Below are 12171 nucleotides of genomic sequence, written 5' to 3'. Positions count from 1 at the left end.
ATCAGTTCGGGGTTCAGTTCCTTCTCTCAATCCAACCAAACTATGGTAATTTCTGTGCCAACTGTGTTTAAAGTAGAATTCGAAGATAAAATATGACAGCGCATAAAACTCTACACTACATGTAATTTATTTGAAATGTTCGAAAATAAAGTGGAGAAAATATGGAGAGAATGACGGCGGAAGAAAAGGAAAATTGTGAGAGTGTGAGATGGTAAATAATAATAAAATACAGACAGCTGTGTAAATAGTCGAAATGCGTACACACTACGCATATTTAATTAAAAAAAAGAAATAAACAAAAAAGAAAAAACTGCATACATACATAGATAAAGATACACAAAAGAAAAACACAAAAACATAGGGAAAGGGAAAGGGGAAGCGCAGAGAACTCTCTCGCAATTGCATTTCCCCTATTTTTTTTTTTTAGTAATAAATTCTCCTCAGTTTGCAGTTCGATATATAGAGTAAAGTAAGTTTCACTTGTATGATAAATATAACTAAACCAAACATTTATATAGAGATATTATACGTACATATATGAAAAGGAAAACCCTAAAATAATGACGCACTGAATCAAATAGATGAAACGAGTATTTAAAAACCATGACAATTAAAACCAAAAAGAACTTTAAACAAAAACGAAATTCAAAATACACCACCTGACTTTATTTATGGCTCTAAATTGAAGTGCGGGGTTGGTCCAAGTTCCGGTCCGGGCTCCGGGATCCGGGTTCCGAGCTTCGTGTGACGCCAGGGGGAAAACCGTAAGCCAAAACTACGGCAAACTCAAATCGTGCCACAAATAGCTGGCAGCCAAGTAGGCCACAGATTTTGATTGCCCGCATCCGGGGCAAGTGGACATCCCGTAACCTCGACATCCTGCACATCGAACAAAATGGTGTTAAAGCCAAAGCCGCTCTACGCTGGATGCTGGACGCTGGAAGCCTTTGGGCGTGGGTTCTATGCTCCGGTACGGCTCGGATTGGGGGTTGGGTTGAATAGGTTTCTCCCATAACCCGCATAAAACATAGCCACCAAGCGGCATGCTGTGTGCTCTGCACAGAGTGTATGTACTCTCCTCCTCCACCTTTTGACCTCTCTCTTTCTCGGTCTCTCGGTGCTGTGACTCTGTTTATTGCCGCTAGGTGTGTTGCTGGCCACTGGACCTGGTCGAAAAGCGTTGATAAGCGACAAAAACCCGGGACGATGTCAGCGAGGGGGAGCAAGAGAGTTGTCACGAATTTCTATTAAAAGTAGGACATTTTAACCATAAAAAGGAGAAAAGGATGGGAAAAACACTTCCAAAAACATAAGTACATCCCGGACAGTCGGAACTCCCACGATCCGGAGAAATTAATGCGCAAATAATTAAAATCCTTTTTTGCCTCGAGCTTTTTCTCGGGATTGATAGAATCCTGCCAATCGATTGGCACACGAAAAACGGACATCCATATGGCTTCCTCCCGATTCTGCAAATGGATATCCCTCACTGATCAGGGCCCATTTGGCCGAGATATAGCAGCACAATCTTTTTTCCTGTGGCAATAAGTAAAATGCTGCGTTCTTCCTGTACGCCATATGTATCTCGGCTTAACGGCGGCCGATATATTGGTAGTAATATTATAAGTGTCCTACATCTCAATGTCTGTACTTTCCTAGCAACCCTCGATGCACACACACGCATAACTCCCCCACACGTGAACACATATGGGCACATTTGTATTCCTATTTGCTCCTCGGGCCAATTGAAGTTGTTTACAATCGAGTTGGCAGCTCAGCAAAACTGCCACACGCAGGGGCAGTTTTGTTCTCCAAACAATCCCGCTTTCGACAACGAAAAACAGCAATAGGACAACAAGAAGCACTTGGCAGCAGGAAAACATGAAAGATACCAGCAGCAGAAACCAGAAGAACGAAAAAAAAACTTGAGGTAAGTAACAGTTGATGGACCTCGAACCTCGAACTATCATCAGGGCATCTCTCCAGCTCTCTGGTTAGGCAATACTCGTGGAAGTGTGATCACAGATCCCAATCGATTTGTCTAAATCATCGCTTCAATTAGCCACTGGAATTCTTCTTTATGAAAATGACTTGTCATCTGCTCGGCAATATCTTTCTTCACTCATTTCTCTTTCTTTCTTGGTGCTAATTACAGAAACTTTCAATTATTACCAACCATATACATACATACGAGTATATGGCCAGTTGCCGGTAGCATTTTTTCATTTCGTTTTATTTTTTCTATTTAAGTTTTAGTTTTATGTTGACGCTGGCACTTTTTGGTTTTTTGCCTTTGTTATCGAGAAATTTACACGAATTTTCAGCTTGTTGAAAAAATCGCAAAAAATATATAGTCTAAACAATCAGCTTTTTTGTTGCCGAACAAAAGTGTGGATCTATGCAGATAGTTGTGGGTAAATGCTTGAGTCTGGCACAGCCGACAGACGCCATTTGGTGAACAAATCAGCACAGTCTGGTGCGGAGGTATATGCTCTAAAGGTATAAGAATAATAACTTCTATTAATGTACAACTTCATCTCAATGGGCTATACAATTTTATGAATCTGGATGGTTTAAAGTTCGTTTTTAATAAAATAATAGGTCATTTGTGGCTTGCACTACTTCACAGAGCTACACCAAGTCTGTCAGCATACTTCCAGAGCCCACTGTTGCCACCAAGTGCCTCTAAGCCAATGAGGGTCAATGAGCTTTGCGGACAGAAAGTGCGAAGGCTAAGAGAACACAGCGCTTCTATAGAAATTTCAAAACTAACTCTGCGCAAAAATTATACAAAAATCCAGAATAAAAATGGCAGGCGAAAGACTGATAGAGAAGACCAAAAGAATCGAGAAGAATCTATTATTTATGCCCGACCGCCAAAAACGCTAATAGATGGAAATTACGAAACCGGGAAGGTCAGCATTCGACCACACCGGCCATTAGGGAGGAGAAGTTCAAAGGTAAACCTGTTCCTAAAGCTACTCCTCCGTGAAACTAAAATCAGCCAGAAATGTTCTTTCTGCCTACGTGGTGGAGAACTCATAGGTTTTAGGTATTTTTTGGGCAAAAGAATATTGAGGTTGGCCAACTGTTTCAACAGGTTATGCATTGTGCTCCGGAGGATATTTGTACAGTTGCCTGAAGAATTATGCTCCCTACCCTCCACTACCTAAAATAGTATGTATCTCAATATAGTATTGTTTCAACATGAACGACCTAAATAAATATGCCTAAGTAGATTAATGTCAGGGGACTGGTAATATAAAAATGTTACCACAAACAAATGGACCACAGTCACGTCCCATAATATTCAGTTCGGCTTAGGGCAAAGAGACGACTGCCACAGAGCGAAAGATCGGGCCAAGAGAGCGAACGAAAGATCTGGCCAAGAGAGCAAGTCGCAAAAGAAAATGGTAAAAGCAAACACAACAACAATGAACGGTAAAAACGTAAGCGTTAAGCGGCCGACGCTCGTGCGCCGTCGCCGTCGACTCAAAGTTGGCCAAAAAGGCGGCCAAGTGCCCCAAGGAACATTCAGTCAAGCCGCGAACGTTGCAAGCTCCAGACGTCTGTGTCTCTCGTAGCTCTCACAACACAAAGAATTTTATTTTAAATTTATATTATTTTTTTATGTTACTGTTTTATTTTATTTAATTTGTGTGATCACCAGTGATCTATCTAACGCGGGAGTGCCTGTCGATTTGCAAGTGTATTTCGTTAAATGTCTCTGGGCGCCGATCGTTCGTACAAAATGAAGCTGCGTGATGTGGAAAACGCCTTCAAATATCGCCGCATACCGTATCCGAAGCGGTAAGTGATCCAAGCGAGAGATATCTTTCTTTCCTTACACCCCAGAATAACAGAATAACAGAATGAAGTTTGTTTGAAAGGGGAAATGCACTGAGTTCCAGTTTCAATTTAATTGAAAACCGGTCATAATTGCCTATTGAATGAATCGAGTACTCCGTTGCTGGATTGGCTGGATTGCCATGGCTTGGTGGCTGAATGACTGCTTCGCACATGAAGATGAAGACTTAAAGGCGATCAGATCCGAGTTTTGCTCTCGATTAACTTTCCGTTTTCGCAGCTGCCATTTTGGTCAGCTAAAAGTGAAAGACATTTCAGGGTCAGCGGAGTTAGATACATACATACATGTACGCGAATATAATTGAAGTAAAACTTAAGTTGATCTCTGAAAAAACTGAAATTTTTTCGTGAAATTTTAAGTGCTCCCAGCACCAGCAGCAGCAGCAGCAGCACAGTAATTTCAGATATTTCTATTAATCTAGCCGGTACTGCTTTTTTATTTTTCAATTATTGCTCTACTTTAAATGCTACAATTTTTGTGGTGCTCTGCTGTTTTTTGGCTCAATTCTTCTCATAACTCATTTGGTGTAGCACCTTGGGGCCGGCACACAGAGATGAAAAGAAACCCCAAAGAAAAAGAAGGAAAACCACAAAAAACTTCAACTCAACTTCAACTATTTCAAGTAGCCAAAAGACCAGAGCCGTTTCCCCCTCTTGGCTCACATTTTTTACTGTTTGTTCTGGCCTTTTACAGAACTCAGCTAACATCGGATCGGCTTGTGGCCCGTCGCTCTGACTGGCCGCTCATTAGTTGATGGTCGACGGACGCCCCGGCAGTTTTGACCATTCAGAGGTGTTTGGGCCACAGATCTGAGCCACTGCGTCCGCTGTTGTGCAATGTTTGTGTGGCCCAAAACAGCCAAACTGTTGCAACGAGTGCGTCGAGATGTGAACTAATGATACGCTGAATATACACATGCTATGGCCTAATTGGCTTTGGGCTAAGACATTTTCAAAAAGGGTGTGAGAATTTACTTTTCATCAACTTAAACCCAAACGGAGTCGTGCTGAGGGTCTAAACGTGGGGGCATGGGAGGAAGCGTTTGTCTTCAGACGAAGTTTTGCAGCCAAATTATGAAACGAGCCTGGGAATAGTTAATTAATTCTCCCTTATCCCATGCACATGGACACATGGACATGTGGACATATGGACATTCCGCATGGGTTTTCACTCGATTATTTAAAGAACAAATTATTATAATAGTTAATGTATGAATTACTGGCATTAATTAAATGCCTGATTTATGGGCAAACATGTGCTTTGTGTACTTCATTCACGCAGTTGCATTCATTTCACGCTCATTTTGACAATTTCCGTGCAGCTGCAACTCTCAGTTGTTTTCGGTCTTTAGTCCTTTGGTCGATTTGTCGGTTGGCCAGTCGCTCAATCAGTCTGACAGGCTGGAAGCCTGGCAGTCAGTCAATCAATCAACTGATGGGTAAACATTTATTTTATGCTACAGGGCAAAGAACACTTTTTTTTATACGTACATAATTGTTGTGGTACTGCATTTTAGCGAAAAGACAATCTTTTTGTTTGTGAAACAAAATAATGCAAATATTTAAATATTGATATGTGATTTTCAAAAGGGGGGAAAAAATGGCATATTTCAAACAACACGGGTGCATGTAGTTGTAGACGTTATTTACACAACTCCTTTGTGCATTTACCAATTGATATTAATTAATTTAATTAATTGGCTCGGCTTAAATAACTGCCGGCCAGATGTTGGGCAGCTTCATTAACACTCGCCCGATACACGCGACACACGCGATAAACCGAGTTCAAAGCACTTAAAGCCCGAAAATGATTTTAAAAGTCAATAATTATTGAGCGTCAAATTGTCAGAATCCTAATATGGTTATGCCATAAGCTTTGCCTTCGCATGAATTAGCATAAATTCGATTTTCCAGTTTGTTTTCCCTATGGATTAGGGCTTACCTCATAGCCGTTTTACTCTTATTTTCATTGCAACTTGGAGCGTGACTGAAATTATTTAGAACCGAGCGACACAAAAGCGGGTCAAGAGAGAGAGAGAGAGCTCTCTCCAAGCCGGGCTTACAGCTTTCTGGCTTGCTCTTCATACTCTCTTCACCGTCTTCTTCTGTCTTTCTTTCAATCAGCCGAAGCCATGCACTCACTAACGCACACTCATACACTCACAGAAACATTCACACACTTGTAAGTGCCTCCATGCGATTTGTTGGATTTTATTTCGCACTTTGTTTGATTTTATTCGAGTTGTTGCAATGGAAAAGATGTTGTACATACATACATACATATGTATGTACGCTTTTCACGCTGCTGGCGGGCAATGGGAAAGCTAATTATTTCAGCATGAGTACGGCGGGTGGCAAATTACTAAAGAAGAAAATTTAAATGCCTGTCTCTCACCGCGAAGCAATCAACGCTTTTGTTCATCAATTTGCCACAGGTCGTGTATTTTTCAAGAATAGTGGGATTTTCGATTCCCTCAAGCCTCAAGTTCAGCCACATGTTGCAGAGCATTTTGCTTGGTCGTAAAAAGAGAGAGTCGCACTGATGTTACCCTATATTGCTCGGCGTGCAGATGCACATAGGACGGCTATCAAACGCCCTGTCGCCACGTGACCCAAAGAGCGCGAGACTGAGAGAGTGGCAACAGTGGCAAAATAAAATTTAAGTATTTATTCCTACTAAACAATATACAATATATGTGTGGAAGTACATATGGAGCAACAAAGGCAACCTTTAGCTACCTTTGGGCCCGCACCTTGCCCAGTTTTTGCTGAATTTTCACACCTAACCCGCATGATCGGGAGTGAAACTCCCTTTCCGCTCTCACCATATCTCTCCCCATACGAATATGTACCATTTCCAAATTTCGCACGCAACTTTTGGCAAGTGAAAGCCCACTAAATGTTTACATGCTTTATATGTATCTGTAGTATGTAGTACATCATAACAATTTATGACCGCAGCCGTTTAGCACCTTTTGGACCAGATGACTAACAGTTTTACCAGCCAGACCAATTTCGATTCCAATCCCCACAAACGCCCACGGCCAAACAGAGATACTCGTAGTCCGTAGTCCGTTGTCTATAACTATATGACCGTTATTAGTGGATCATAAAACAAAAACTTTGGTTATGCCTGTGTGGAGTCCAAAAACAACGCCCCCTCCCATAGCCTGGCCCAACGCGTTTGGTCCCCAACGGGCAGACATTATGTAAAACGGTCAAATGTCGACCTGGGACAAAGTACAGCGAAAAATTCGCATTATTTTTGCCATAGTATACAGTCTATAAGAAAGGCAAAAGCTGATTAACACAATCATGTGAAAAATGTGCAACACTTTTTTTGGGCTAAAAATAAAACAAGTGAAAAACTACGCTTCCACGGACACAGAGACGGCGACGGAGACGAAGACAGATGGAAATTATGTATATACATAGCTTTCACTTTGCGTACAGATATGGGCTTTGGGGCGAAATAGGCGTGTCCAGTAATGCGTAACAGCCCGACGATGATGACGTTGATGACGATGATGATGACAATGATGAATTTTTTCCTTTGGCCAGTCACAAATTTGTCGAGCCAAAAGTGCAAATTGCTCGACGGAAGGTGAAGCTGAACGGATGAAGGTGCAACTAGATCATGGAGTACGGTTCAAAGCCGTTGAAGCACCTCAAAGGTTATAGGGTAGGGAAGTACTAAATACAAATATTCAAGTTCAATGGAAAGGGCTCTTGAAATAAAAGTCATATTTTTTATCACTGTTTCTGCGACTGGGCCAATTCACACCTTCATGAAAGAAGCAGACACATTTGCCTTAGCTGCAGTCGTAAATATTTGCTGCAAACTTTACATGTCGTACACTCAAGCTGCATATTTAAACAAAAATTAGATTCTTCACTGATATTTAAACAAAAAATCGCAATATTAAACGTAACATTTCGTGCTCAAATGCCACCCAAAGTGTGTTTCGTCATAGATCTTTAAGCTTGGAAAGTAAATAGACTTCTCTACTTAGATTCGCATTAAGATTCGAGACAGTTCTTTTGTCCATTCTCATTTCCTGCTTCCCCTTTGATGTGGCTAGAAATTATCCATGCTAATTAATCTTTTGACTGTCATAATAAGCCCTCCACACAATGTATGTATTTCTGCACTTCCTAACCAAACTCCAGACTTTCATCTAACAAAATCTTTATGCAACATTGTACTCAAACAGCAGACAGAAAAAAAAAAAAAACAGAAGACACAACCTTTCCATTTTCGTTTTTCCCGAAACATTTCAAGATGTTTGTCTGCTGTTTTTCGTACTTTCTCATAAAATTTGATTGTTTTTGATCAAATATGCATGCAAAATGCTATAAATAAGAAAGAAGACGAACGAACGTACAAAAAAAAAAAATAAGTAAGTTGCGTTTGTTCGTTTGTTCGAGTACGGGTACGAGTACGAATACGGGGATAAATGTTTGCGAGTGTTTTTAAGTTTTCCAAATGCAGACGAAAGCAAATTTAAATTTAATTTCTTCTCTGCTTGTCTCTCACACATAGCGAAAGTGAGGCTACCCCGGGAGGCTCCCACTGGGTCTTCTCCTTCAGTTTGTAAATCACTTTTACAGAAAAAAAAATAAAAAAAAAAACACTGCCGGAGATTTATGGGCGCCGGCTACTTAGCCGAGCAGAATATCTGATGTCGCTGGGAGCTGATGTCGCGGAGCGTGGGACATGTCTGGGATGCCCAAAGAGCCCCCAGGTGGGTGGCAGTGCCATTAGACATTAGAAGAGTGATTCCCATTGTTGGGTGAAAGCATACCATACCTACATATCTCGTATCAATTGGTCTACAATTAGCACTGGGATCTTTGACGGATTTTTCTTTTCACTTTAGTGGGCTCTAGTGGGCTCTACTGGGCTCTACTGGGCTCTTGATGGGCCTTAGCCAAAAGTTTGCTTCCCTCCGCTTTGCAGTTCCACTCCCTTGCACTTGAGATGCCAAAAACCGGAGCTCACACACCATAAAAGGCCTTTTCATCAAGTCGGAAAAAACAGTCTAAGAGAAGCCGTTCAAACTAGAAAAAGACTGCAATAAACCAGTTTGATATTTAGTCTTTGAGTTGGCAAATATTGGCCAAGACCGAAACAAATGCACTTTCAAATGCAGGCAGCCCAAAGCCGAGTAGCCGCGCCAATGCCGACTACGCCTCGCCTCGGATAGATACTCGTACATAGTAGATCTAGAGTCGTCTAGAAACCGACCCCCAACAATGGACCAGGCCGAAATTGAAATTGTAACAAAATGCTCACGACAAATATGCGGTTTCTGTCTGTCTGTCTGTCTGTCTGCCTGGCTTACAAGTTTTTCCTCATTTTTACCCCGGAATCTCTGCCTGGGCCTGTGCCTGTGCCTCTGCCGCTGCCACTCTTTCTGTGGCGCCTTTGGCTGTGCCACTCCAAAAGCTGCCTCATGACGTAATGACCACATGAACCAGGCCCGACCAAGTCATGTGCCGCCACTGCCGCTGTTAACTCTTTGGGCCTCCCAACCGCAGCGGAAAAGCGGTCCACAGCTCGAGGAGCATCCCGCGAGCCTTACTGTAATTAAATTTTTTTTAATTGCACTCACTGCGGGCTTTTAATTGCCAAAGGCATGACAACAAGTAAGCGTGCTACAAAATACAAACACAAATCTTAAATTCATTTGCTTAGAGTGGACATTCCAGATTTGAATGGGGACAAGATTAGAGCGATTATAGGCCACTAATACTCACCAGCTGAAATGTTTTTGGAGATGGCGCAGATGCTAAAATAAGCCGATAATATCTTGGGAAATCCTTCCCCCACAACGCCATTGCCCGATACCTATTTGACAGTCTCTGTTTTCAAATAATTTCTATATCTTATCCGACCTGAACAATCATCTCATTTACTTATGGCTCCATTAAAGCATGAATTTGATTGCCTTAAAAACGAGCCAAGCCGTGTCGAATCCATTGCAAGAGCGACGTGAAAGAAAGTAAATTCGATCAAGTTGCTCCCTAATGAACACCCCCAAATAGGAGGCGATGCCACGCCTCCCTGTCCCGCGCGTACCCCTTGCTTAACCCGTGGAACGTTTACTTGCATCTTTTTTGGTGAAAGGAGGAGGTTGGCAAATCAAAATTGATTTTAATGATGCCTTCGCCCCAGCACCAGATCGGATATCGACATGTTCAAACATCATGTTCGTAAATCATAAATCTTGCTATCATCTCTTTTTGTTGCCAGCAGGGTCGAAATGGCAGGCATGGCGCATGGCGGGGATGGACGGGGCTAGGGGTAGCTTATGCCCCACGTGCTGTGCGGCCAAAATTGTTTCCCTTCTTGGGGCATATTAGGGCCAAATTTCGAACTCCGAATGAGGAATGGCTGTCAGGTGCGGGTAACGTGTCGAAGATGCCCGCTCGCTGAGTTGGGTGGCCACCAGCTGTGCGTGGACTCTCGACTGCAACTGTTTTAGAGTCTTGAACAAATGTTTGGACATTAGGTGGAGCTCTGGTCTGGTGGCAGGTGCAGCCCGGCGGACCCATGTATGTATGTATGTACGTACCCCCAATGAACTGCCTTTCACTAAACAAAAGCCAATAAGAGACTACAACGTTGCCAGGTGAGTCTGACTCTGAGTCTGAGTCTTTGTCGAGTATTTGCTTGGCTAACATGCTCGTACAATATTTTGTTTGTCTGTTTGCCCATTGCATTTTGATGGGTCCGATAATGGCAGCTTTAACATAATCCCTCCCCCCCTGATATCCTCTCCACTCCTCTCCTCACCGTATCTCGTATCTTTTTAATTAACCAAAGCCAAAAGGGGCTTACATATGTTTTTGAGGGGATTTTCGATCGTAATAGATTGAAAGTAAGTGAGATTTCCATGTACCGAAAAAGACTCCCCCAAGGCATGGATTTTGTTCTTTGTTGATATTTCAAAGAGTCGAAAACTTTCCCCCATATCTTCGGATTACAACACACCCATATCGCTCTTGAAACAGAGCTCTGTTCCACTTTTTCTATATTTCTTATGGGGCCGGAAACTTTTCCTGTATATATCTGGCACATCCTTTCTCTATCGCAGTCCCAGTCCCAGTCCCATCCACCCTCATCCACCAATTACCATAAATGCAATGACAAATATCGGAACAGCAAAAAAAAAAGATAAAAACAAAAAAAAAGAAACCTGCAAAGGAAATTGAATTGCTTAATTAATTTAGGCAAACATTTTCGAAAACAAGCTGAGACACACTCCTCGCACACAAAGAGATAAGAAAGACAAATAAAATTGAAAATAAAATTTAATTTTAATGCAGCTTTAGTCTCGTTTAGTCTCTCGAAGATGTCCCACAGGATGCATACTCAGTATATTTTTTGTCTACTCTTTGAAGCAAGTTTTTCCCTCCTCAGTTGCTGGTTAAACGAGTTGCCGACGAACTCCGAGACGATGGCGACCTACTTTGGAGACCAAGACTGGGACTGGGGCTCCGACTGGGACTGGGGCTTGTGGCTGTGCCAGTGCCAGTGCCTGTACCAGTGCCTGTACCAGTGCCTGTGCCAGTGTCTGTGCCTGGGCGGTGGCAGCTTCTGTCGTGGCGCCACTTTCTTTGGCGTCCAGTTGACTGGTTGACACCAATTTGAATGGCAAGTTTCGGTCTTGCAGGCAGCCGCCTGCTACATTCTGCTCCGCTCATTTTTACATCACAAATGAGCAAAACCAATTGGGTTGTGCCATGTGAAAGTCATGGAGTGATACAAATACAAAATACTTGATACGTGGCATATCGAAGGCCTGCCCACCCCTGAGGTGGCCACCGAGCTGGGATAATAGGTAGAGAGACCTCCTCCTGCGGTGATTTTGGTTTACGCAAATTGATAAGTGGCGCAAGTGGCGTTTCGCCAAGGAGATTGCAGTCTTTGCTGCAGAGAGCGGACTATTTCCTGGGGTTCAATTAAAATGAAACTGGCGAGTATGTCGGCGACTTATACATGTATGTATGTATGTACATTGCACATTTATCATACTATATCTCACTAAAAGTGCACTTCTTTGCATAGCCCTTGGTATTGACTTATTCCCAGTCTGCTTGCCTGTTTGTCTGCATTGCAAATTAATCATTATAATCCCTTTGTCAATATCAATTTTCCAACACTCAAGCCCTTAACAAACACTCCCTTCAGGTAAAAACAACAATGCAGTGTTCAGTTCTCTTAAGGAGTTCAAATTTCCAACCCAAGACACAATCCTCCTGGTCGTCGTCGCCCCATAGGAGCGCCACCACCTGCCT

The 12171-nt window shown here is 42.4% G+C and overlaps 1 protein-coding gene across 2 annotated transcripts in view; it reads left to right on the top strand.

Annotated features, from left to right (window-relative positions):
* Positions 1-3663: 3663 nt before the first annotated feature.
* Positions 3664-12171, top strand: part of LOC6602371 (heparan sulfate 2-O-sulfotransferase pipe) — a 37736-nt gene continuing 29228 nt past the window's right edge. For both annotated transcript variants that reach the window (XM_026992744.1, XM_026992745.1), the window contains exon 1: positions 3664-3810. In XM_026992744.1, coding sequence (XP_026848545.1) covers positions 3722-3810 — 89 coding nt within the window. In that variant the 5' untranslated portion in view covers positions 3664-3721. The remainder of the gene's footprint in view (positions 3811-12171) is intronic.

This window comes from Drosophila persimilis, unplaced genomic scaffold, assembly GCF_003286085.1.
Source record: "Drosophila persimilis strain 14011-0111.01,24,50 unplaced genomic scaffold, DperRS2 tig00000780-arrow-arrow-pilon, whole genome shotgun sequence".
Lineage (NCBI taxonomy): Eukaryota > Metazoa > Arthropoda > Insecta > Diptera > Drosophilidae > Drosophila > Drosophila persimilis.
The sequence above is the reverse complement of the archived record's forward strand: the minus strand, read 5'-3'. Positions and strand labels throughout refer to the sequence as shown.